This window comes from Phyllobates terribilis, unplaced genomic scaffold (genome assembly GCF_046119375.1).
Source record: "Phyllobates terribilis strain yellow unplaced genomic scaffold, ASM4611937v1 Scaffold_10__3_contigs__length_209671492, whole genome shotgun sequence".
In the NCBI taxonomy this organism is placed as follows: domain Eukaryota; kingdom Metazoa; phylum Chordata; class Amphibia; order Anura; family Dendrobatidae; genus Phyllobates; species Phyllobates terribilis.
This window is the reverse complement of record NW_027362770.1, coordinates 186,952,308-186,979,865: the sequence shown is the minus strand read 5'-3', so window position 1 is coordinate 186,979,865 and position 27,558 is coordinate 186,952,308. Positions and strand designations below refer to the sequence as shown.

Sequence of the window (27,558 nt, the reverse complement as noted above, 5' to 3'; positions counted from 1 at the left end):
ACATTTTCCGCCACGGCGTTGGGTATGGCGAGCGATGTGGCGATTGCATTCACCACCAACACCCCTGTCTTGTGTTTCGTGATGACCTCACTGATTACATTATAACCCAGGATAGGATCCTCTGCCACGTTCTGATCACTGGTCACAAGAAAAGGTACCAAAAGCTTGATGGTGTTGCTGTTCTTCGTGGCCCTGAGTTGGAAAGTCACTTCCACCCAGCCTATGAAAGGGATTTCGGTCTGGTTGACGGCTTTGCCGTGGAGTTCCACTGGTCTCAAGAGTTCTTTTAGTGACCGAAGGCAAGTGTGTGGCAGGTAGTGCCTTCTCCATTCTTCATTTAAAAGGCTCGCTTGGGCTCCTGTGTCCCACAGTGTTTTTACTAGAAGTCCATCTAGCTGGCACAATATAAAGCACCTTTCACCGATTAGGCTGATGAGGCTATCTTTACTGACTGAGGAATCCTCCTCCCAGGAGTACATTGTTTGACCTCTGCACTGGGCATTAAGTAACTGATGTCTCTGTCTCCCTTGCAGCTATTGTAGATGGGAACACACTTGGGGGATAGTACTGATGCAGCCGTTTTACCTCATGAGCCGTTCTGGGGCTTGGTGAGATTTGGATTTGCTTCTGGGGCTGTCACGGGTGTGTTGCCACGAAGATCGTCATGAGTACACAGCCTGACTTCTCGCAGCTGACTTGTTGGTGCTTTGTGTTTTCTCGGCAGTGAAGGAGTTAATTCTCTTTCTCTCTGGGCTAGCTGAGGTCCAGCCTCGCCCAGCTGCAATCAATGCTTCGTTAGTGAGACTCCTTTATATTCCTGCAGGTCTCAGTTTGTGTCCAAGTTCTGGAAGGCGTTTTGTGCACGGCGGGGGATGCATTTGTCATTCTCGTCGGCTTTTCATCCTCAGACCAATGGTCAGACGGAACGTATGAACCAGAGCTTGGAGACATATCTTCGGTGTTTTGTGTCAGAGAACCAGGAGGACTGGGCTTCTTTCCTACCTCTGGCAGAGTTTGCTCTCAATAATAGGCGGAGCGAGTCCACTGGTAAGTCCCCGTTTTTTGGGGCATATGGTTTTCACCCCCAGTTTTGTACTTTCAGTAGGGGGGGCTCTTCGGGGGTTCCGGAGGAGGAACGATTTTCCTCATCTCTCGCTTCAGTATGGAGAGGGGTGCTGAAGAATCTGAATACTATGGGGAACCGATACAAACGTATGGCTGATAGGAGGAGAGTGTCTGGTCCGGACCTAAGTGTGAACGATCAGGTATGGTTGTCTACCAGGAATATTAAACTTAAGGTTCCCTCCTGGAAACTGGGTCCCAGGTTCATCGGGCCGTACAGAATCAGTTCTGTTATTAATCCGGTGGCATTCCGTCTTGACCTCCCCCCTACGTTTAAAATTCACAACGTGTTTCACAGATCATTGCTTAAGAGGTATGTGGCGCCGGTGGTACCGTCACCTTTACCTCCCCCTCCTGTGGTTGTCAATGGTAACTTGGAGTTCCAGGTATCGAGGGTCATTGATTCACGCTTTAATCGCCGGTCCCTTCAGTACTTGGTTCATTGGAAGGGGTATGGTCCTGAGGAGAGGATGTGGGTTCCTGCGTCAGATATTAACGCAGACCGATTAGTTCGGGCCTTCCACACGACTCACCCGGATAAACCTAGCCCTGAGGGTCCGGAGGCCCCTCGTAGAAGGGGGGGTACTGTCACGGGTGTGTTGCCACGAAGATCGTCATGAGTACACAGCCTGACTTCTCGCAGCTGACTTGTTGGTGCTTTGTGTTTTCTCGGCAGTGAAGGAGTTAATTCTCTTTCTCTCTGGGCTAGCTGAGGTCCAGCCTCGCCCAGCTGCAATCAATGCTTCGTTAGTGAGACTCCTTTATATTCCTGCAGGTCTGTTTGTGAGGTGTCGGTGAAAGCTTTTCATTCAGACTTACAGAGCGGATCGTGGTGTTTGGAGTTGCAGAGATAAGTGTATTTGGAAGTGTTATTTCCCTTTCCTCGCTTTATCATTTATCTCCTTTCCCGTTGGTGTTCCCTCTGTTGTAGTTGTGTTTAAGTTGTTTGCAAGGTGGTTTTGGTTTTTCCCTTGTACTGTCTCGTTCGTCTAAATACTGTGTGTGGGCATATTATTGCTGGTTCCCAATTGTTGTGATCGGGGTCCTTCTCAGGACTAGATTACTGTGGTGCAGGGATCCTCAGGAGGTAGGGGTTACGCTGGCGGCCTGGACCTCTGTACCTTTAACAGTACCTCCAGGATGAGGGATTAGTCAGGGCCCCAGCTTAGGGTCAGCTTAGGCCCCCTACCTCCAGTATTCTGTGACAGTGTGACAGGGGCCTCCTCCATGTCACGGATACCTGTCGCCCCGCACTGGCAACCTCCTGTCTTTTAACCCAAACGACTGTGACCATTGGCATTCCTTGGCATAATGTCCTTCCTTACCACATCTTAGATAGTGGACACACACCATACTCTGATTTGATGGACGGCACGCTTCACAAGCCGGGTATCTTCTGTTTTGGAACTCACTCCTGGGTCTGAGGGATACCGGTTCTGGCCTGGAACGAATCAACTTTTTCACCTCAATCAACTTGGCTCGCAGTTCTCCTATTACTTCCTCCCAGTCAGAGCTGGCGGTCCTCCCTTTTATTGGTGATTTAAGCTTCCCTCTCGGAGGTGGCACTGGAGGGTCTCTATGATGATCTTCGGATTGGCCACCGGGGGTCTCCAACTTCAGCTGACTAATTTTGGTGATTTTAGGAGCAGAGCCTTTCTTTAACTTCTGTTTGCTCCCTGACTACAAACTAGCTACATCATTCGTTTTTTCAATTAGGACTTCATCCAGAATGCCAGGATCTTCTAGGTACAGTTTCAGCTGCAACTTGATATCTTTGCTGATTAATCCCGTTCCCAAGAACTTCTTCTGGACTAGTCCAGCATCAAACTTCTCTTCCGCTTCTACATCTCTGGATGCAAACAACAGTCTATCCTTCAGTTCAATTGCTCTGAACAAGAAATTTTGGGGTGATTCATTATTTTTCTGTGAGAGGTTAATGAGTCGGTGGAACAATTCTTAAGTACTCTCTTCTCTATAGAGTGCCCTTTTAAAATCATCTTCAGCTGTAGCAAGGTCAATTGACTTTTCATTTCTAGCATACTACGGAGGTTCAGTCCTGGGCTGATTGCTTTCATCACCCCCTCAACAATCTCATCTAGCTGGTAGCCTTTCTGTAAGCCTGCATCGATCTGGTGCAACAAGTTCCTATAAGACAGTTTCTCTTTCTGTTCACACTCTCCAATCTGTCCCAGGATCTTGAATTCTTTCCTTATGGTGATTTGTGATGTTAGAGAGGACTGTCTCCCTGATTTATCTAACCTGAGCAGGTTAAAGGTCCTGTCTGAGTCTATCACCCGTTCAGAGGTTTTGGTCGATTCCTGCAGGGCTGTTGTTAGAGCTTTGAATTGTTCTTTCAATTCCTGTAGTTCAGTCTGTGGACGGAGATTCCCGCTTTTGGTAATTGGTGCCGCCCCTCCATCCTCCAACTTCAACCTGGTTAGAAACTGTGTTAGTTCCTGGAGGAATGTCCCCATGATGTCTTCAGCTTCTTTCTCCCCCAGCTCATCTATTTTTGCATTAATGGCCGCTAACAGTTGCCTGCGGTTGTGTGCTTTAGAAGTCTGTTCTACTGACATCTTTATATGTTCTGCTACTGTTCTCAATTCTTCACAGGTTAACTGAAGAAGCAACTCACTAATTCTGTCCATTTGTATTTCCACATCCATTGCTGCTAGTGAGTTTTCTTTAGGGCTGGTCCCCTTTACCTGGTGTAGCAGAGTTGAGTTGAGGTGCTGTGCTGCTGTGTTTTTCCAGACACTTTTCCTCTTCTCCTTCTACACGCTAATTCCCGCTCAGGATTCCCTGTATGAACCACCAATGTTACACGCACACCGCTAGGTTCAGATAGGGGCGAGACAGGTTACATGAATTCTTTGGAATCCTGGAGGAACCGTTACTCAGGGCGACCATAGACCATGTGCTGCAGCTTCTCTCAGGCACACAGGGGTATTGACCCTCAGGCACAGACACGTAGGTTGTTTCACTTGCTGACCAGACACACTTGACAAGCGTCCTCATAAACGGTAGAACAGTAGCATTTAATAAGAAGCTGCACAGGCTCCACTGACAAACAGTACAGTTTGCTTAGCAGCACAGCAGTTCACAGTCTTCCCAGTAGTACAGGACAGAACAGTTCTAATGCAAAGCCACATTCATGAAGACAGCATTCTTTACAGCACAGTGAAATGGAGGAGCTGGGGAGGGTTTGCTGAGGGAGATGATCCCTGTGACACCATTTCTTACAGTTCTTATCTTTCTGCCTGACAATACTCTGCACTGTTAGTTCAGGAACTCTACCTGACCTGTGCTTAGCTTCACTCCTGACTTAAATGCTTTTCACTTGCAGAGGCGCTTCTGTGAGATACAGAACATACACCACCTTTCTCTTCGGCTCCAGCCAGACAGTAAACAACGTCCCCACAATCCCCCTGGGGCTCTGCTAAAACACTCCCCTTCTCCTGCGACTGTGTTAACCCCTCTAGTTGCTGGATGCTTCTGGAGCACCACACTTCCTGTCTCATGGGCTTGTGTTACTTCTAATAGTTGCTGAATGCTTTTAAAGCAACAGCACTACTTCTGCATGTCACACTAATCTTGTATGATATCAGGTGTTCAGTAGTGTAGTAGGTCTGCCACATTGTTTCTAGTTCACCTGGAGATGACTGCAGAGACCACTGTCTGATGGGGACACAGCAGCTAGGACTGATATCAGCCCCCTGCTGCTATCCTGCTGTCCCGTGCTGTGAGACCTCCTCCCCCAAGCTCTAATCTGTGACATGATGCTGCTGGAAGGAACAGTGCAGGGAGCAGAAGACGCACTGTAAGTCTTGCTCTTCCTCCATTATTGTCCCCTGTGTGCTGTGCGGGCCAGGCCCCCTAACTCTACAGGTGAACACTCACCATTGGGACGCGCCATGCAGGAGACCACAGCCAGCAGCCAGTGAGCGCTCTCACCAGTCTGGTGGAGAAAGCATACATTGGCCACCGTCACTTCCTGCATGACACGTCCCCTTTTCCAGTGTCTTCTCCCAGGCTCTGCATACCAGAATTATTACAAGTGGGAGGGGCCCAGTGTCAGGGAGAACGGGGCTCTTTCAGGGGCCCCATAGGGGATGTGCACGATCCTGCCTGCAAGGGCCCCCTCCACCATGGGGCCCCGGTGCAGCTGCACCGGCGCTATGTCCGCCCCTGTATAGCAGCCTCATGTCCCCTATGTGATGTATATACAACAAAGTCTCAGTGTATACAGGAGAGTCTCAGAATAAATTTGGAGCTGATGAGACGCCTCCCTGATGGTATTACATGATGGATAAGTATCTGACTGTACAGTATTTCTCGGCATCAAGGAAACCAAGAAAATGGACCACATTGAAGACAGTAGACGTAGGAGTCGGCCAGGGAGAATTAGTGCAGCAGATGAGACACATCACGTTACTTACCTCCGAAATCAGAAGATGTCCAGCAGTGCCATCAATTCAGAACTGGCAGCGACCAGCGGGACCGAGTTACACTCATCTACTGTGCGGAGAAGTCTGGCCAGAAGTGGTCTTCATGGAAGAAATGTGGCCAAAACCCCAAATGTGGCCAAAAACCTTCCACATGGAAACAGGGACAAGCAATTCAACTCCACACGACAACATAGAATAGATATAAAACAGTTTTTTTTTCTTTTTTTCCTCCCAAATTGATTCCTCAGATATGGAGGACTAGATGGTGGCCCGATTCTAACGCATCTGGTATTCTAGAATATGTATGCGGCCGACTGGGCGCAATCAGCAGAGTGGTGTTTAAATTTGGCACCAATAATGCTGATTGGTTGCGGCCGGCGGTCGCGACCAATCAGCAGAGCGGTATTTAAATTTGGCGCCAATAATGGTGATTGGTCACGGCCGCGACCAATCAGCAGAGCGGTGTTTAAATTTGGCGGCAATATCGCTGATTGGTCACGGCCTGTGGTTGCGACTAATCAGCAGAGCGAGGTTTAAATTTGGCGGCAATATCGCTGATTGGTCGCGGCCGGCGACTGCGACCAATCAGCTAAGCGGTGTTTAAATTTGGCGGCAATAATGCAGATTATTTGCGGACGGCGGCAGCGACCAATCAGCAGAGCGTTGTTTAAATTTGGCGCCAATCTCGCTGATTGGTTGCGGCTGGCGTCCGCGATCAATCAGCGGAGCATTGTTTAAATTTGAGGTCAATCTCGCTGATTGTTTGCGGCTGGCGGTCGCGACCAATCAGCAGAGTGTTGTTTAAATTTGGCGCCAATCTCGCTGATTGGTCGTGGCTAGCGTCTGCGACCAATCAGCGGAGCGTTGTTAAAATTTGGGGTCAATCTCGCTGATTGTTTGCGGCTGGCGGTCGTGACCAATCAGCAGAGCGTTGTTTAAATTTGGCGCCAATCTCGCTGATTGGTCACGGCTGGCAGCCGCGACCAATCAGCAGAGCGCTATTTACAGTGGGTACGGAAAGTATTCAGACCCCTTTAAATTTTTCACTCTTTGTTTCATTGCAGCCATTTGGTAAATTCTAAAAAGTAAATTTTTCTTTCTCATTAAAGTACACTCTGCCCCCATCTTGACTGAAAAAAACAGATATGTAGACATTTTTGCAAATTTATTAAAAAAGAAAAACTGAAATATCACATGGTCATAAGTATTCAGACCCTTTGCTCAGACACTCATATTTAAGTCACATGCTGTCCATTTCCTTGTGATCCTCCTTGAGATGGTTCTACTCCTTCATTGGAGTCCAGCTGTGTTTAATTAAACTGATAGGACTTGATTTGGAAAGGCACACACCTGTCTATATAAGACCTCACAGCTCACAGTGCATGACAGACCAAATGAGAATCATGAGCTCAAAGGAACTGCCCAAGGAGCTCAGAGACAGAATTGTGGCAAGGCACAGATCTGGCCAAGGTTACAAAAGAATTTCTGCATTACTCAAAGTTCCTAAGAGCACAGTGGCCTCCATAATCCTTGAATGGAAGAAGTTTGGGACCACCAGAAATCCTCCTAGACCTGGCCATCCAGCCATACTGAGCAATCGTGGGAGCAGAGCCTTGGTGAGAGAGGTAAAGAATAACCCAAAGATCACTGTGGCTGAGCTCCAGAGATGCACTAGGGAGATGGGAGAAAGTTCCACAAAGTCAACTATCACTGCAGCCCTCCACCAGTCGGGCCTTTATGGCAGAGTGGCCTGACGGAAGCCTCTCCTCAGTGCAAGACATATGAAATCCCACATAGAGTTTGCTCAAAAACACATGAAGGACTCCCAGACTATGAGAAATAAGATTCTCTGGTCTGATGAGACGAAGATAGAACTTTTTGGTGATAATTCTAAGCGGTATGTGTGGAGAAAACCAGGCACTGCTCATCACCTGCCGAATACAATCCCAACAGTGAAACATGGTGGTAGCAACATCATGCTCTGGGGGTGTTTTTCAGCTGCAGGGACAGGACGACTGGTTGCAAGTGAAGGAAACATGAATGCGGCCAAGTACAGAGATATCCTGGATGAAAACCTCTTCCAGAGTGCTCTGGACCTCAGACTTGGTCAAAGGTTCACCTTCCAACAAGACAATGACCCTAAGCACACAGCTAAAATAACAAAGGAGTGGCTTCAGAACAACTCTATGACCATTCTTGACTGGCCCAGCCAGTGCCCTGACCTAAACCCAATTGAGCATCTCTGGAAAGACCTGAAAATGGCTGTCCACCAACGTTCCCCTGCCAACCTGATGGAACTGGAGAGGATCTGCAAGGAAGAATGGCAGAGGATCCCAAACTCCAGGTGTGAAAAACTTGTTGCATCATTTCCAAGAAGACTTATGGTTGTACAAGCTCAAAAGGGGGCTTCTCCTCAATACTGAGCAAAGGGTCTGAATACTTATGGCCATGTGATAGTTCAGTTTTTTTTTTTTTTATAAATTTGCAAAACTTTCTATATTTCTGTTTTTTTCAGTCAAGATGGGGTGCAGAGTGTACTTTAGTGAGAAAGAAAAATGAACTTTTTAGAATTTACCAAATGGCTGCAATGAAACAAAGAGTGAAAAAGGTCTGAATACTTTCCGTATCCACTGTAAATGTGGCGCCCAAATCGTTGAATCGTATTGGTGAGGACCGGGGAGTGGAATCGTATTAGTGAGGACCGGGGAGCGGCGCTGCCTGTGCGGATACTTCCGCTGCGAGAAGCCGGGAGATCAGCGACTGCTCGCAGCAGAAGTATCCCGACCCGCAGCGCCGCTCCCCGGTCCTCCCTTCACACCCTAGCCGCTGATGTCCCCACAGTATCCGCATGGTGTTACAAAGGTTCGGACATTTGTGTTCAAAATCGCTGATTGGTTCCGGGCGCTGCCTGCGACCAATCACAGATTTGAGCGCCACATTTAAATATCAGCTGCGACCAATCACCGATCTTGGCGCCACATTTAAACACCGCTGTGCTGATTGGTCGCGGACGCTGCCCGCGACCAATCACCGATTTGAGCGCCACATTTAAATATCGGCTGCGACCAACACCGATCTTGGCGCAACATTTAAACACCGCTGTGCTGATTGGTCGCCGACGCTGCCCGCGACCAATCACCGATTTGGGCGCCACATTTAAATAGCGTCCGCGACCAATCAGCACAGCGGTGTTTAAATGTGTCTGCAAGATCGGTGATTGGTCGCGGGCGCTATTTAAATGTGGCGCCCAAATCGGTGATTGGTCGCGGGCAGCGTCGGCGACCAATCAGCACAGCGGTGTTTAAATGTTGCGCCAAGATCGGTGATTGGTCGCAGCGAGAGATCGCGACCAATCATCGAATCGTATTGGTGAGGACCGGGGAGCGGAATCGTATTGGTGAGGACCGGAGAGCGCCGCTGCCTGTGCGGCTACTTCCGCTGCGAGAACCTGGGACATGAGCGGGCGTTCGCAGCAGAACTATCCCGACCCGCAGCGCCGCTCCCCGGTCCTCCCTTGACACCCTAGCCGCATGGAGGTCAGCGGCGCCGGCGGTCGGGAGATGAGCGCCTCTCGCCGGTCATCTCCCGGCTGCATCGCCGCTGAGCTCCGTCCCGCAGATGAGCCGCTAACGGCCGCCATCTTTTTTCAGAAATCCCGCGGCGCTGATTGGCCGCTGCCGGACCAATGAGCGACGCGGGATTTCCAGGACAGACAGACAGACAGACGGGATAAGACGATTATATATATATAGATGATTCCTCCATATCTGAGGTGGATATACAGGCGCTGATATGAAGTATGTGCCCCCCAACCTCTATTACATAAGATTAGACACTAAGCTAGAGCTGCCAGGACTTGTAGTTTCAGGCAGTGGGCGCAACGACATATGCTGGGACCTGTAGTAGCACATAGAGGGAGAACAGACACATGCTGGGACTTGTAGTTGTATATAGAGGGAGCACAGACACATGCTGGGACTTGTAGTTACATATAGAGGGAACACAGACACATGCTGGGACTTGTAGTTACATATAGAGGGAGCCGTGCGCGACCAATCAGCGATTTTGGCGCCAAATTTAAACACCGCTCTGCTGATTGCGCCCTGTCGGCCGCATACATATTCTAGAATACCCGATGCATTAGAATCGGGCCACCATCTAGTAGTTGTATATAGAGGGAGCACAGACACAAGCTGGGACTTGTAGTTACATATAGAGGGAACACAGACACATGCTGGGACTTGTAGTTACATATAGAGGGGGCACAGACACATGCTGGGACTTGTAGTTGTATATAGAGGGAGCACAGACACATGCTGGGACTTGTAGTTACATATAGAGGGAGCACAGACACATGCTGGGACTTGTAGTTGTATATAAAGGGAGCACACACACATGCTGGGACTTGTAGTTACATATAGAGGGAACACAGACACATGCTGGGACTTGTAGTTGTATATAGAGGAAGCACAGACACATGCTGGGACTTGTAGTTACATATAGAGGGAGCACAGACACATGCTGGGACTTGTAGTTGTATATAGAGGGAGCACAGACACATGCTGGGACTTGTAGTTACATATAGTGGGAGCACAGACACATGCTGGGACTTGTAGTTGCATATAGAGGGGGCACAGACACATGCTGGAACTTGTAGTTGTATATAGAGGTGGCACAGACACATGCTGGGACTTGTAGTTGTATATAGAGGGGGCACAGACACATGCTGGGACTTGTAGTTACATATAGAGGGGGCACAGACACCTGCTGGGACTTGTAGTTACATATAGAGGGGGCACAGACACATGCTGGGACTTGTAGTTACATATAGAGGGGGCACAGACACCTGCTGGGACTTGTAGTTACATATAGAGGGGGCACAGACACCTGCTGGGACTTGTAGTTACATATAGAGGGGGCACAGACACATGCTGGGACTTGTAGTTACATATAGAGGGGGCACAGACATGCTGGGACTTGTAGTTACATATAGAGGGGGCACAGACACATGCTGGGACTTGTAGTTACATATAGAGGGGGCACAGACACATGCTGGGACTTGTAGTTACATATAGAGGGGGCACAGACACATGCTGGGACTTGTAGTTGTATATAGAGGGAGCACAGACACATGCTGGGACTTGTAGTTACATATAGAGGGAGCACAGACACATGCTGGGACTTGTAGTTGTATATAGAGGGGGCACAGACACATGCTGGGACTTGTAGTTGTATATAGAGGGAGCACAGGCACATGCTGGGACTTGTAATTACATATAGAGGGGGCACAGACACATGCTGGGACTTGTAGTTACATATAGAGGGGGCACAGACACATGCTGGGACTTGTAGTTACATATAGAGGGGGCACAGACACATGCTGGGACTTGTAGTTACATATAGAGGGGGCACAGACACCTGCTGGGACTTGTAGTTGTATATAGAGGGAGCACAGACACATGCTGGGACTTGTAGTTACATATAGAGGGGGCACAGACACATGCTGGGACTTGTAGTTACATATAGAGGGGGCATAGACACATGCTGGGACTTGTAGTTGTATATAGAGGGAGCACAGACACATGCTGGGACTTGTAGTTACATATAGAGGGGGCACAGACACATGCTGGGACTTGTAGTTGTATATAGAGGGGGCACAGACACATGCTGGGACTTGTAGTTACATATAGAGGGGGCACAGACACATGCTGGGACTTGTAGCTACATATAGAGGGGGCACAGACACCTGCTGGGACTTGTAGTTGTATATAGAGGGAGCACAGACACATGCTGGGACTTGTAGTTACATATAGAGGGGGCACAGACACATGCTGGGACTTGTAGTTGTATATAGAGGGGGCACAGACACATGCTGGGACTTGTAGTTACATATAGAGGGGGCACAGACACATGCTGGGACTTGTAGTTGTATATAGAGGGGGCACAGACACATGCTGGGACTTGTAGTTACATATAGAGGGAGCACAGACACATGCTGGGACTTGTAGTTACATATAGAGGGGGTACAGACACATGCTGGGACTTGTAGTTACATATAGAGGGGGCACAGACACATGCTGGGACTTGTAGTTACATATAGAGGGGGCACAGACACATGCTGGGACTTGTAGTTGTATATAGAGGGAGCACAGACACATGCTGGGACTTGTAGTTACATATAGAGGGGGCATAGACACATGCTGGGACTTGTAGTTGTATATAGAGGGGGCACAGACACATGCTGGGACTTGTAGTTGTATATAGAGGGAGCACAGACACATGCTGGGACTTGTAGTTGTATATAGAGGGAGCACAGACACATGCTGGGACTTGTAGTTACATATAGAGGGGGCATAGACACATGCTGGGACTTGTAGTTACATATAGAGGGGGCACAGACACATGCTGGGACTTTAGTTACATATAGAGGGGGCACAGACACATAATGGGACTTGTAGTTACATATAGAGGGAGCACAGACACATGCTGGGACTTGTAGTTGTATATAGAGGGGGCATAGACACATGCTGGGACTTGTAGTTGTATATAGAGGGGGCACAGACACATGCTGGGACTTGTAGTTGTATATAGAGGGAGCACAGACACATGCTGGGACTTGTAGTTGTATATAGAGGGGGCACAGACACATGCTGGGACTTGTAGTTACATATAGAGGGAGCACAGACACATGCTGAGACTTGTAGTTACATATAGAGGGAGCACAGACACATGCTGGGACTTGTAGTTACATATAGAGGGGCACAGACACATGCTGGGACTTGTAGTTACATATAGAGGGAGCACAGACACATGCTGGGACTTGTAGTTACATATAGAGGGGGCACAGACATGCTGGGACTTGTAGTTGTATATAGAGGGAGCACAGACACATGCTGGGACTTGTAGTTACATATAGAGGGAGCACAGACACATGCTGGGACTTGTAGTTGTATATAGAGGGGGCACAGACACATGCTGGGACTTGTAGTTGTATATAGAGGGAGCACAGACACATGCTGGGACTTGTAGTTACATATAGAGGGAGCACAGACACATGCTGGGACTTGTAGTTACATATAGAGGGGGCACAGACACATGCTGGGACTTGTAGTTGTATATAGAGGGAGCACAGACACATGCTGGGACTTGTAGTTACATATAGAGGGGGCATAGACACATGCTGGGACTTGTAGTTACATATAGAGGGGGCACAGACACATGCTGGGACTTGTAGTTGTATATAGAGGGAGCACAGACACATGCTGGGACTTATAGTTACATATAGAGGGGGTACAGACACATGCTGGGACTTATAGTTACATATAGAGGGAGCACAGACACATGCTGGGACTTGTAGTTACATATAGAGGGGGGCATATACACATGCTGGGACTTGTAGTTACATATAGAGGGGGGCATATACACATGCTGGGACTTGTAGTTACATATAGAGGGGGGCATATACACATGCTGGGACTTGTAGTTACATATAGAGGGAGCACAGACACACGCTGGGACTTGTAGTTACATATAGAGGGGGCACAGACACATGCTGGGACTTGTAGTTACATATAGAGGGGGCACAGACACATGCTGGGACTTGTAGTTACATATAGAGGGAGCACAGGCACATGCTGGGACTTGTAGTTACATATAGAGGGAGCACAGACACATGCTGGGACTTGTAGTTACATATAGAGGGGGCACAGACACATGCTGGGACTTGTAGTTACATATAGAGGGGGCACAGACACATGCTGGGACTTGTAGTTACATATAGAGGGGGCACAGACACATGCTGGGACTTGTAGTTACATATAGAGGGAGCACAGACACATGCTGGGACTTGTAGTTACATATATAGGGAGCAAAGACACATGCTGGGACTTGTAGTTACATATAGAGGGGGCATAGACACATGCTGGGACTTGTAGTTACATATAGAGGGAGCACAGACACATGCTGGGACTTGTAGTTACATATATAGGGAGCAAAGACACATGCTGGGACTTGTAGTTACATATAGAGGGGGCATAGACACATGCTGGGACTTGTAGTTACATATAGAGAGAGCACAGACACATGCTGGGACTTGTAGTTACATATAGAGGGAGCACAGACACATGCTGGGACTTGTAGTTACATATAGAGGGGGCATAGACACATGCTGGGACTTGTAGTTACATATAGAGGGAGCACAGACACATGCTGGGACTTGTAGTTACATATAGAGGGAGCACAGACACATGCTGGGACTTGTAGTTACATATAGAGGGAGCACAGACACATGCTGGGACTTGTAGTTACATATAGAGGGGGCACAGACACATGCTTGGACTTGTAGTTACATATAGAGGGAGCACAGACACATGCTGGGACTTGTAGTTACATATAGAGGGAGCACAGACACATGCTGGGACTTGTAGTTACATATAGAGGGAGCACAGACACATGCTGGGACTTGTAGTTACATATAGAGGGGGCACAGACACATGCTGGGACTTGTAGTTACATATAGAGGGAGCACAGACACATGCTGGGACTTGTAGTTACATATAGAGGGGGCACAGACACATGCTGGGACTTGTAGTTACATATAGAGGGAGCACAGACACACGCTGGGACTTGTAGTTACATATAGAGGGGGCACAGACACATGCTGGGACTTGTAGTTACATATAGAGGGAGCACAGACACATGCTGGGACTTGTAGTTACATATAGAGAGGGCACAGACACATGCTGGGACTTGTAGTTACATATAGAGGGGGCACAGACACATGCTGGGACTTGTAGTTACATATAGAGGGAGCACAGACACATGCTGGGACTTGTAGTTACATATAGAGGGGAGCATAGACACATGCTGGGACTTGTAGTTACATATAGAGGGAGCACAGACACATGCTGGGACTTGTAGTTACATATAGAGGGGGCACAGACACACGCTGGGACTTGTAGTTACATATAGAGGGAGCACAGACACACGCTGGGACTTGTAGTTACATATAGAGAGGGCACAGACACACGCTGGGACTTGTAGTTACATATAGAGGGGGCACAGACACACGCTGGGACTTGTAGTTACATATAGAGGGGGCACAGACACATGCTGGGACTTGTAGTTACATATAGAGGGAGCACAGACACACGCTGGGACTTGTAGTTACATATAGAGAGGGCACAGACACATGCTGGGACTTGTAGTTACATATAGAGGGGGCACAGACACACGCTGGGACTTGTAGTTACATATAGAGGGAGCACAGACACATGCTGGGACTTGTAGTTACATATAGAGAGGGCACAGACACATGCTGGGACTTGTAGTTACATATAGAGGGGGCACAGACACATGCTGGGACTTGTAGTTACATATAGAGGGAGCACAGACACATGCTGGGACTTGTAGTTACATATAGAGGGGAGCATAGACACATGCTGGGACTTGTAGTTACATATAGAGGGGGCACAGACACATGCTGGGACTTGTAGTTACATATAGAGGGGGTACAGACACATGCTGGGACTTGTAGTTACATATAGAGGGAGCACAGACACATGCTGGGACTTGTAGTTACATATAGAGGGGGCACAGACACATGCTGGGACTTGTAGTTACATATAGAGGGAGCACAGACACATGCTGGGACTTGTAGTTACATATAGAGGGGGTACAGACACATGCTGGGACTTGTAGTTACATATAGAGAGAGCACAGACACATGCTGGGACTTGTAGTTGTATATAGAGGGGGCACAGACACATGCTGGGACTTGTAGTTACATATAGAGGGAGCACAGACACATGCTGGGACTTGTAGTTACATATAGAGGGAGCACAGACACATGCTGGGACTTGTAGTTACATATAGAGGGGGCATAGACACATGCTGGGACTTGTAGTTACATATAGAGGGGGCACAGACACATGCTGGGACTTGTAGTTACATATAGAGGGAGCACAGACACATGCTGGGACTTGTAGTTACATATAGAGGGGGCACAGACACATGCTGGGACTTGTAGTTACATATAGAGGGAGCACAGACACATGCTGGGACTTGTAGTTACATATAGAGAGAGCACAGACACATGCTGGGACTTGTAGTTGTATATAGAGGGGGCACAGACACATGCTGGGACTTGTAGTTACATATAGAGGGAGCACAGACACATGCTGGGACTTGTAGTTACATATAGAGGGAGCACAGACACATGCTGGGACTTGTAGTTACATATAGAGGGGGCACAGACACATGCTGGGACTTGTAGTTGTATATAGAGGGAGCACAGACACATGCTGGGACTTGTAGTTGTATATAGAGGGGGCACAGACACATGCTGGGACTTGTAGTTGTATATAGAGGGGGCACAGACACATGCTGGGACTTGTAGTTACATATAGAGGGAGCACAGACACATGCTGGGACTTGTAGTTACATATAGAGGGGAGCACAGACACATGCTGGGACTTGTAGTTGTATATAGAGGGGGCACAGACACATGCTGGGACTTGTAGTTACATATAGAGGGAGCACAGACACATGCTGGGACTTGTAGTTACATATAGAGGGGAGCACAGACACATGCTGGGACTTGTAGTTACATATAGAGGGGGCACAGACACATGCTGGGACTTGTAGTTACATATAGAGGGGGTACAGACACATCCTGGGACTTGTAGTTACATATAGAGGGGGCACAGACACATGCTGGGACTTGTAGTTACATATAGAGGGGGCACAGACACATGCTGGGACTTGTAGTTGTATATAGAGGGGGCACAGACACATGCTGGGACTTGTAGTTACATATAGAGGGAGCACAGACACATGCTGGGACTTGTAGTTACATATAGAGGGGAGCACAGACACATGCTGGGACTTGTAGTTACATATAGAGGGGGCACAGACACATGCTGGGACTTGTAGTTACATATAGAGGGGGTACAGACACATCCTGGGACTTGTAGTTCCCCCACAGCCGCTGAGCCCAGGCCCCTGCACAGGCTGCACTGAGGCTGCGCGGGGAGGAGGCGGCTGATGTGTTTGCAGCTGTGAGGGGAGGAGAAGAGAGAGAGAGACAGCACTGAGAGAGACAGCCGCTGACATCTCCGAGACTGCAGCCTGCACAGAGACACCTCCGACAGCAGCGATACTACAGGTAGCCACAGCGACCATTGCAATTACAGAGAGGTGACCGTCACAGGAGAGACCACACCTAACTGAAGAGACAGGAGATATAGGTGCACTGGATGTAGACTGTTTATATGGAAGAGACCGCACCTATATGAAGACAGTGATGTAGAGAGGCTGCAGTAGAGACTTCACCTGTATGGAAAGACTGTTAGTTCACACAAGGGCATTGCTGTATAAAGAGACTGCACCTACAGTATATGAAGAGAGAGACCCTGATGTAGCGACTGCAGAGTTTGCACATAGATATAGACCGTCTGTGCTTTATACAGAGAGGTCTCTATTGTACCCAGATAGGCGAGAGTGTAATACAGAAGGAGAGAGAGACAGACTGCTGAGCTGTCAGAGAGGAGGAGCAGTACAAGAACTGCAAGAGACAGCTGATAGATTGTATATACAGACTGCTGAAGAGACTGCACTGATACATTGTGTATACAGACTGCTGAAGAGACTGCACTGATACATTGTATATACAGACTGCTGAAGAGACTGCACTGATACATTGTATATACAGACTGCTGAAGAGACTGCACTGATACATTGTATATACAGACTGCTGAAGAGACTGCACTGATACATTGTATATACAGACTGCTGAAGAGACAGCACTGATACATTGTATATACAGACTGCTGAAGAGACAGCACTGATACATTGTATATGCAGACTGCTGAAGAGACTGCACTGATACATTGTATATGCAGACTGCTGAAGAGACAGCACTGATACATTGTATATGCAGACTGCTGAAGAGACAGCACTGATACATTGTATATGCAGACTGCTGAAGAGACTGCACTGATACATTGTATATACAGACTGCTGAAGAGACAGCACTGATACATTGTATATACAGACTGCTGAAGAGACAGCACTGATACATTGTATATACAGACTGCTGAAGAGACAGCACTGATACATTGTATATACAGACTGCTGAAGAGACAGCACTGATACATTGTATATACAGACTGCTGAAGAGACAGCACTGATACATTGTATATACAGACTGCTGAAGAGACAGCACTGATACATTGTATATACAGACTGCTGAAGAGACAGCACTGATACATTGTATATACAGACTGCTGAAGAGACAGCACTGATACATTGTATATACAGACTGCTGAAGAGACTGCACTGATACATTGTATATGCAGACTGCTGAAGAGACAGCTGATACATTGTATATACAGACTGCTGAAGAAACAGCACTGATACATTGTATATACAGTGCTGGCCAAAAGTATTGGCACCCCTTTAATTCTGTCAGATAATACTCAGTTTCTTGCAATCACAAATTCTTTGGTATTATTATCTTCATTTAATTTGCTTGCAAGGAAAAAACACAAAAGAGAATGAAGCAAAAATCAAATCATTGATCATTTCACACAAAACTCCAAAAATGGGCCAGACAAAAGTATTGGCACCCTCAGCCTAATACTTGGTTGCACAACCTTTAGCCAAAATAACTGTGAACAACCGCTTCCGGTAACCATCAATGAGTTTCTTACAATGCTCTGCTGGAATTGTAGACCATTCTTCTTTAGCAAACTGCTCCAGGTCCCTGATATTTGAAGGCTGCCTTCTCCAAACTGCCATTTTGAGATCTCTCCACAGGTGTTCTATGGGATTCAGGTCTGGACTCATTGCTGGCCACCTTAGAAGTCTCCAGTGCTTTCTCTCAAACCATTTTATAGTGCTTTTGGAAGTGTGTTTTGGGTCATTGTCCTTCTGGAAGACCCATGACATCTGAGGGAGACCCAGCTTTCTCACACTGGGCCCTACATTATGCTGCAAAATTTGTTGGTAGTCTTCAGACTTCATAATGCCATGCACACGGTCAAGCAGTCCAGTGCCAGAGGCAGCAAAGCAACCCCAAAACATCAGGGAGCCTCCGCCATGTTTGACTGTAGGGACCGTGTTCTTTTCTTTGAATGCCTCTTTTTTTTCCCTGTACACCCTATGTTGATGCTTTTTCCCAAAAAGCTCTACTTTTGTCTCATCTGACCAGAGAACATTCTTCCAAAACGTTTTAGGCTTTCTCAGGTACGTTTTGGCAAACTCCAGCCTGGCTTTTTTATGTCTCGGGGTAAGAAGTGGGGTCTTCCTGGGTATCCTACCATACAGTCAGACGTCGACGGATAGTACGGGTTGACACTGTTGTACCCTCGGACTGCAGGGCAGCTTGAACTTGTTTGGATGTTAGTCGAGGTTCTTTATCCACCATCCGCACAATCTTGCGTTGAAATCTCTCGTCAGTTTTTCTTTTCCGTCCACATCTAGGGAGGTTAGCCACAGTGCCATGGGCTTTACACTTCTTGATGACACTGCGCACGGAAGACACAGGAACATTCAGGTCTTTGGAGATGGACTTGTAGCCTTGAGATTGCTCATGCTTCCTCACAATTTGGTTTCTCAAGTCCTCAGACAGTTCTTTGGTCTTCTTTCTTTTCTCCATGCTCAATGTGGTACACACAAGGACACAGGACAGAGGTTGAGACAACTTTAATCCATGTTAACTGGCTGCAAGTGTGATTTAGTTATTGCCAACACCTGTTAGATGCCACAGGTAAGTTACAAGTGCTGTTAGGCTGTGTGCCCATGTAGCATTTTTCAAGCGTATATGCTGCGGAATTTCCGCAGCGTAAACGCTTGAAAAACGCTAGGTAATCCGCACCCCATGGTCCCCAATGGCATTCCGCAATGTCAATGCCCATGCTGCGGATTTTTCCGCAGCGTTTATGCTGCGTTCAAAAATCCGCAGCATGTCATTTAATTTTGCGTTTCCGCATGCAGAATTGCCTTTGTCCAATGCATAAAAAACGCAAGGCAATTCCGCATGTGGAAAACGCGTGATAAACGCGCGAAAAATGCGCGATAAACGCGTGCGGAATTCCGCATGCGTTTTTCCGGGAGAGGACTTGCAGAAATGAAGCAGAAATTTTCTGCTTCATAAATGCAACGTGGGCACATAGCCTTAATGACACGAATTAGAGAAGCATCACATGATTTTTCAAAGGGTGCCAATACTTTTGTCCACCCCCTTTTTTAGGTTTGGTGTGGAATTATATCCAATTTGGCTTTAGGACAATTCTTATTGTGTTTTTTTCATTGAAGACAAATTAAATGAAGAGAATAATACCAAAGAATTTGTGATTGCAATCATTTTCAGGAAGAAACTGAGTGTTATATGACAGAATTGCTGGGGTGCCAATACTTTTGGCCAGCACTGTACAGACTGCTGAAGAGACGGCTGATACATTGTACTGTATATGCAGACTGCTGAAGAGACAGCACTGATACATTGTACTGTATATGCAGACTGCTGAAGAGACAGCACTGATACATTGTATATGCAGACTGCTGAAGAGACAGCACTGATACATTGTATATGCAGACTGCTGAAGAGACAGCACTGATACATTGTATATGCAGACTGCTGAAGAGACTGCACTGATACATTGTATATACAGACTGCTGAAGAGACAGCACTGATGCATTGTATATGCAGACTGCTGAAGAGACAGCACTGATACATTGTATATGCAGACTGCTGAAGAGACAGCTGATACATTGTATATGCAGACTGCTGAAGAGACAGCTGATACATTGTATATACAGACTGCTGAAGAGACAGCACTGATACATTGTATATACAGACTGCTGAAGAGACAGCACTGATACATTGTATGTGCTGACTGCTGAAGAGTCAGCACTGATACATTGTATATGCAGACTGCTGAAGAGACAGCACTGATACATTGTATATGCAGACTCCTGAAGAAACAGCACTGATACATTGTATATGCAGACTGCTGAAGAGACAGCTGATACATTGTATATGCAGACTGCTGAAGAGTCAGCACTGATACATTGTATATGCAGACTGCTGAAGAGACAGCTGATACATTGTATATGCAGACTGCTGAAGAGACAGCTGATACATTGTATATGCAGACTCCTGAAGAAACAGCACTGATACATTGTATATGCAGACTGCTGAAGAGACAGCTGATACATTGTATATGCAGACTCCTGAAGAAACAGTGCTGATACATTGTATATGCAGACTCCTGAAGAGACAGCTGATACATCGAATATACAGACTGCTAAAGAGACAGCACTGATACATTGTATACATAGAGGTATATATAATATGTGTATATTGTGGTTGTCTGGAGAGACAGCTGGATTATGGAGAGCTGACAGCTGATTTAAAGAGACAGTAACAGTAAAGTCAGATCTGGTGTCAGAGAGCGGCAGCTGAGGATTAGAGTAATTCTTTTTCCTAGAAACTTGGCATTTCATAGACAGCTTGACCTTTAGAAGTGTTTGATGACAATATGTGACATCTCTCTCGTAGACAGCTGCCCTGTGGTAGCCACCAAGAATAAGCGAGACAGCAGAACAGTTATGTCTAGAGGAAGTACCAAGTTGTGGGTTGAATAATGGGAATCTCGACTTAGACCTGAAGGGGTTCATAAACTTTTTCAACAGCTTTAGATCTGGGAATCCATGGGAAGGTGGGATGTTACTGGCTCATAAGACCTCACCATGTACAAAAATGATGAAATGTGGAACTCCCCTTTGAGAGAGTCGATAATAACAGATATATAATGTTTTTCAGGTGCCAATTCTGGAATGCCGGTGAAGAGTAACGTCCAATTTGATGGGCACCAGATGTACCCTGTGGTTACGAGGATGAGACGGTTCGGTTCATCCCTCGGAGAGGAGAAGTAGACCTCCGAACGTAAAAAAAAAATGAAGATGGATGAAGGACATTTCCACCTCAGAATGTGAGACGACACCTACGTTGGAGAGTATGAGAAGCGTTGGCCAAGTCATCCTTGAAAATGTCTCCTATGATCAAGTACAAGACATTGGCAAGGAGAATCCATACAACATGGCCAACGGTGGAAGAAACAACAGCCAAAGACAAGTATCGAGCAACGGCGCCCACCACAGAAGTCATAAGAACCTCCGAATGTTGCCCGATGGAAACGGGCGCAGTATCACCAGCACCAGCCATGGAGGTCATACTGGTGGTGGAATGATAACAAAACACACCACCAATGGTTTATCCAAGACCCAATATACGGGTCGCCCTCAAAATGGAGATTCCAAAGGGATGTCCAGGAGGACCAGCGAACCCCCCATGGTGGAGAACCTTGGCATCTGGGTTTTCGCAGTGCCAGCTGTTGTTGCTGGTCTGTGCTTTGCCCGATCTTTGTTGGGTGAGTTCGTCCATGATGATGTATGGGCGATACTCAATAATCCGGACAGCCGAGGAGAGACCAACCTGTCCACCATCTTTAAGAATGACTTTTGGGGCAAGGCCATGGATGACAACACGAGCCATAAGTCCTACCGACCCCTGTGTATTCTCAGCTTCAGGTAATTCTGGGCACTGGGGTGGTCAACAAGGTGGGCACCAAAATAGTAGTACTATTGTGGAAACTCGAGAACTCCCCCCATAGCAGAAAAAGGGGAGACCCCCGCCACTCCATGAGGAACCCAGGCACCACCAAAACCTCCTGGAAAACTTTGCATCTGTAAGGTTTTTTTATGCTTATTATCGGGGGCAGTTATATTCAGCGGGCATGGTAGAGGATTAGAGGGGGCTTTGAAGAATGGGGTGAAAAAATGAGGTCCAAAAAGGTCCCAGAAGTAAGTATATTGTAGGACTATGTGACGACTTCAGACACGGCCACAGAATGACCAAAGCATGTGACTCCATTACTGTAGATTACAACGGTGAAAACTGCGTCTTAATATCTTACTTCTTGGCTGAAATATGAGCACATGAAATTACAGGCCTGAAGCCTGAGGCTGCACTACTGAGAGATCCCTGTCAGGGGCTGTGTTGGCATGGAGACCTTGTGAGAGCCCAGCAATATCTCCGGTGTGTGCGGATTTACAGACTTTTAGGCCTCATTTCTGGAATCTGTATGTAGGCCTCGTTTCTGGAATCTGTCTCCCATAGCAACCAATCAGAGCTTAGCTTTCATTTTTAAAACAGTTGTGGAAAAATGAAAGCTGCGCTCTGATTGGTCGTTATGGGCTATAAAGGCAGTTTTACTATTAGATAGGTGAGGCCTAAACGTCAATCTTTTATTATTTTCAAGATCTCTGCTTGTTGTCAGTAGGAACACGTTTGCTTTGCCCCTGGTGCTAAATATCCTCCTAAAACACTTCTCACAGCTGAGGGTCTGGTGCATTGCAGACATAAAATTCGACCCCTTTAACTGATTAATATGACCCCAATAATGTCAGAGCTGGCGGTGGGGGTCCAGTCGTAAGCAGGGGCACCTCCGAGTAGGGGAAGAGATTGTTTATAGAGAAGCGAAAAACATCTGCAACCACTTAAAGGGGCAGCCCGGTTATCGACTAGTAAAAATATGGGGTTTGTTTGTAGAAGTGGCCGAGCCTCCAGAACATTTCTGAAATATCTGTCTGGTTAACCCCCTGCGCCCCTGTACCAGCGCCAGAATTCGAGCGCTCTCACTGTTACGTTATCTCTTCCTAACCCCTTAAGGACTCGGCCATTTTTGATTTCTTTTTGCGCTTTAGTTTTTTTCAACATATTTTTTTTTATCTTTCTGTCCCCATATCTGTACCAGGGCTCGTTTATTACAGAACGAGCTGTAGTTTTGATTGACACCATTCACATTACCATTACGTGAAAAATAAAAATCCAAATAAAAAAAAAATTTGCAATCCTACTATTGTTTTTTCTGGGGGGGGGGGGGATTTTCTTTTTCTGCTGCTCATTTTTGGGGTAAAAAAAAAATGACCTGGCAGCATGATTCTCCAGGTCTTTATGATTTACGGTGATACCAAACTTTTATTATTTTAGTGGCTTAAAAAAAAAAAAAAAAATTGGACACATTCTAAAAAAAAGAAATAAAATAAAAATTGCCTTGTGCCGCCATTTTTTGAAAAAGTTTACATTTTTCCATCGTTGGAACTGTATGGGGGCTTGTTTTTTTGTGTGGCGAGCTGTGCTTTTTTTACTGCATTTTTTTCAGCGTAAAAAAATAAATAAATAGCGGTATCATTTTTTTTTTATTGCATGTATGGTACGAGTGAAAAATTTTATATTTAATGTTATGTTCATTTTTTTATTTTATTATTTTTTTTACTTAATTCTTAAGGGAAATGCATTATTGCATTTTTTTGTGGGAGACGCAGCGTAAAAAAATAAATAAATAGAGGTATCATATATATATATATTTTTTATATTGCATGTATGGTACGAGTGAAAAATTTTATATTTAATGTTATGTTAATTTTTTTATTTTATTTTTTTTTACTTAATTCTTAAGGGAAAAGCAAGCTGATTTGGATTTTATATTATCTTTTTTTTTTTTTTTTTTTACTTTACTTTAATTTTTTTTTTAAATCTTTTGCTATGGGGGGTGGAGGGGGTCCGATGTACTTTTGGGCCTTAAATGCTGCGTTCATTGAATGAGCCCGGCATTTAAATCAGCAATCGAACGGAACGATGGGAAGATCCGAGTTTACAGATAAGTTGGGTGACTCCTGACTCCCGATTCGCCTCCAGGTAACATGGTATTGTGTTCTATATTCCGCGTAACAAGATCCCGCGTCTCTGAAAGCCGATACTTGTTCCTCTCCGGGTGTTGTCACCAGACCGGCCCCGAAAAGTTCAAAACTTAAGACTTATGTCTAACTGTAAGTCATATGTCTGCAGCAGGAGCCCCCCCTCCCCCCACTGCTGCAATACTAGCCACGCCCCTTGCATTAGCTCCACCCACTTTATTGTCAGATGTATCAGCGACCGGGTTCCTTTCCGTCACAAAAAAGAAGTGTTATGAAAACCCCTTTAAATCACCAATCACATGGTAAATTCATTAGCCGGCCGCCGATAACTCTTCTGCTCCTTTCTCCTCCAGAGTAAACGTGTACTGGTGCGGGCTGGAGCCGTATTATTTCCATGCGGTGAACGTGGCGTTACATTGTATGGTGAGCGCTCTGCTGGGGTATGTCTGCAGCACCGCCGTGTTCGAGGACAGGAAGCAAGCGGTGGCGTCAGCCCTGCTCTTCGCTGTACACCCCGTGCACACAGAGGCGGTAAGTACAGTAAAATCTGTAGATAATACATTATAACTGTTCCTGGAAAAGAAGTCTAATAAATAAAACCGCCATTACTGGTCCACATTTTTCAGTAAATTGAATGCTCACATACACACGTGGTCAAAATTGTTGGTACTCCTCGTTTAATGAAAGAAAAACCCACAATGGTCACAGAAATAACTTGTATCTGACAAAAGTAATAAAAAATTAAAAATCTATGAAAATGAACAGATGAAGGTCAGACATTGCTTTTCTGCTTCCACTGAAATAAAAAAAAAAATTAAACTCCTGAAATCGGCCTGGACAGAAATGATGGTTCTTCTTCTTCTTAACTTAATATTTTGTTGAAGAACCTTTTGAGGCAATCACTGCAATCAGACGATTCCTGTAACTGTCAATGAGACTTCTGCGCCTCTCGACAGGTATTTTGGAGACTCCTCATGAGTAAACTGCTCCAGTTGTCTCGTGGTTTAAGGTTGCCTTTTCCAGACGGCATGTTTCAGCTCTTTCCATAGAAGCTCAATAGGATTTAGGTCAGGGCTCATAGAAGCCACTTCAGAATAGTCCAATGTTTTCCTCTTAGCCATTCTTGGGTGTTTTTAGCTGTGTGTTTTGGGTCATTATCCTGTTGCAAGACCCATGACCTGCGACTGAGACCAAGCTTTCTGACACTGGGCAGCACATTTCTCTCTAGAATCCCTTGATAGTCTTGAGATTTCATTGTACCCTGCACAGATTCAAGACACCCTGTGCCAGATGCAGCAAAGCAGCCCCAGAACATAACAGAGCCTCCACCATGTTTCACAGTAGGGACAGTGTTCTTTTTTTGATATGCTTCATTTTTCCGTCTCTGAACATAGAGCTGATGTGCCTTGCCAAAAGCTTCCATTTTTGTGTCATCTGTCCATAGTACATTCTCCCAGAAGCTTTGTGGCTTGTCAACATGTAGTTTGTCAAATTCCAGTCTGGCTTTTTTATGATTTTTTTCAACCATGGTGTTCTCCTTGGTCGTCTCCCATGAAGTTCACTTTGGATCAAACAACGACGGATGGTGCAATCTGACACTGATGTTCCTTGAGCTTGAAGTTCACCTCTAATCTCTTTAGAAGTTATCCTGGGCTCTTTTGTTACCATTTGTATTATCCATCTCTTTGATTTGTCATCACTTTTCCTCCTGCGGCCACATCCAGGGAGGTTGGCTACAGTCCCATGGATCTTACATTTCTGAATAATATGTGCAACTGTAGTCACAGGAACATCAAGCTGCTTGGAGATGGTCTTATAACCTTTACCTTTAACTTGCTTGTCTATAATTTTCTTTCTAATCTCCTGAGACAACTCTTTCCTTTGCTTCCACTGGTCCATGTTGAGTGTGGTACACACCATGTCACCAAACAGCACAGTGAGTATCTGTAGCCCTATATACAGCACAGTGAGTATCTGTAGCTCTAAATACAGCACAGTGAGTATCTGTAGCTCTATATACAGCACAGTGAGTATCTGTAGCTCTATATACAGCACAGTGAGTATCTGTAGCCCTATATACAGGCACAGTGAGTATCTGTAGCTCTATATACAGCACAGTGAGTATCTGTAGCCCTATATACAGCACAGTGAGTATCTGTAGCCCTATATACAGGCACAGTGAGTATCTGTAGTCCTATATACAGGCACAGTGAGTATCTGTAGCTCTATATACAGCACAGTGAGTATCTGTAGCTCTATATACAGCACAGTGAGTATCTGTAGTCCTATATACAGGCACAGTGAGTATCTGTAGCTCTATATACAACACAGTGAGTATCTGTAGCTCTATATACAGCACAGTGAGTATCTGTAGCTCTATATACAGGCACAGTGAGTATCTGTAGCTCTATATACAGCACAGTGAGTATCTGTAGCTCTATATACAGCACAGTGAGTATCTGTAGCTCTATATACAGCACAGTGAGTATCTGTAGCTCTATATACAGCACAGTGAGTATCTGTAGCTCTATATACAGGCACAGTGAGTATCTGTAGCTCTATATACAGCACAGTGAGTATCTGTAGCCCTATATACAGCACAGTGAGTATCTGTAGTCCTATATACAGCACAGTGAGTATCTGTAGCTCTATATACAGCACAGTGAGTATCTGTAGTCCTATATACAGCACAGTGAGTATCTGTAGCCCTATATACAGCACAGTGAGTATCTGTAGTCCTATATACAGCACAGTGAGTATCTGTAGTCCTATATACAGCACAGTGAGTATCTGTAGCCCTATATACAGCACAGTGAGTATCTGTAGTCCTATATACAGGCACAGTGAGTATCTGTAGCTCTATATACAGCACAGTGAGTATCTGTAGCTCTATATACAGCACAGTGAGTATCTGTAGCTCTATATACAGCACAGTGAGTATCTGTAGCTCTATATACAGCACAGTGAGTATCTGTAGCCCTATATACAGGCACAGTGAGTATCTATAGCTCTATATACAGCACAGTGAGTATCTGTAGCTCTATATACAGCACAGTGAGTATCTGTAGCTCTATATACAGCACAGTGAGTATCTGTAGCTCTATATACAGCACAGTGAGTATCTGTAGCTCTATATACAGCACAGTGAGTATCTGTAGCCCTATATACAGGCACAGTGAGTATCTGTAGCTCTATATACAGCACAGTGAGTATCTGTAGTCCTATA

At 46.0% G+C, this 27,558-nt stretch overlaps 1 protein-coding gene across 1 annotated transcript in view; it reads left to right on the top strand.

Moving 5' to 3' along the window:
* The first annotated feature begins 16,578 nt into the window (after window positions 1-16,578).
* TMTC1 (transmembrane O-mannosyltransferase targeting cadherins 1) overlaps window positions 16,579-27,558 on the top strand; it is a 65,704-nt gene continuing 54,724 nt past the window's right edge. Inside the window, exons 1-3 of the mRNA XM_073650356.1 lie at window positions 16,579-16,734; window positions 21,397-22,163; window positions 24,686-24,863. Coding sequence (XP_073506457.1) covers window positions 21,541-22,163; window positions 24,686-24,863 — 801 coding nt within the window. The 5' untranslated portion in view covers window positions 16,579-16,734; window positions 21,397-21,540. The remainder of the gene's footprint in view (window positions 16,735-21,396; window positions 22,164-24,685; window positions 24,864-27,558) is intronic.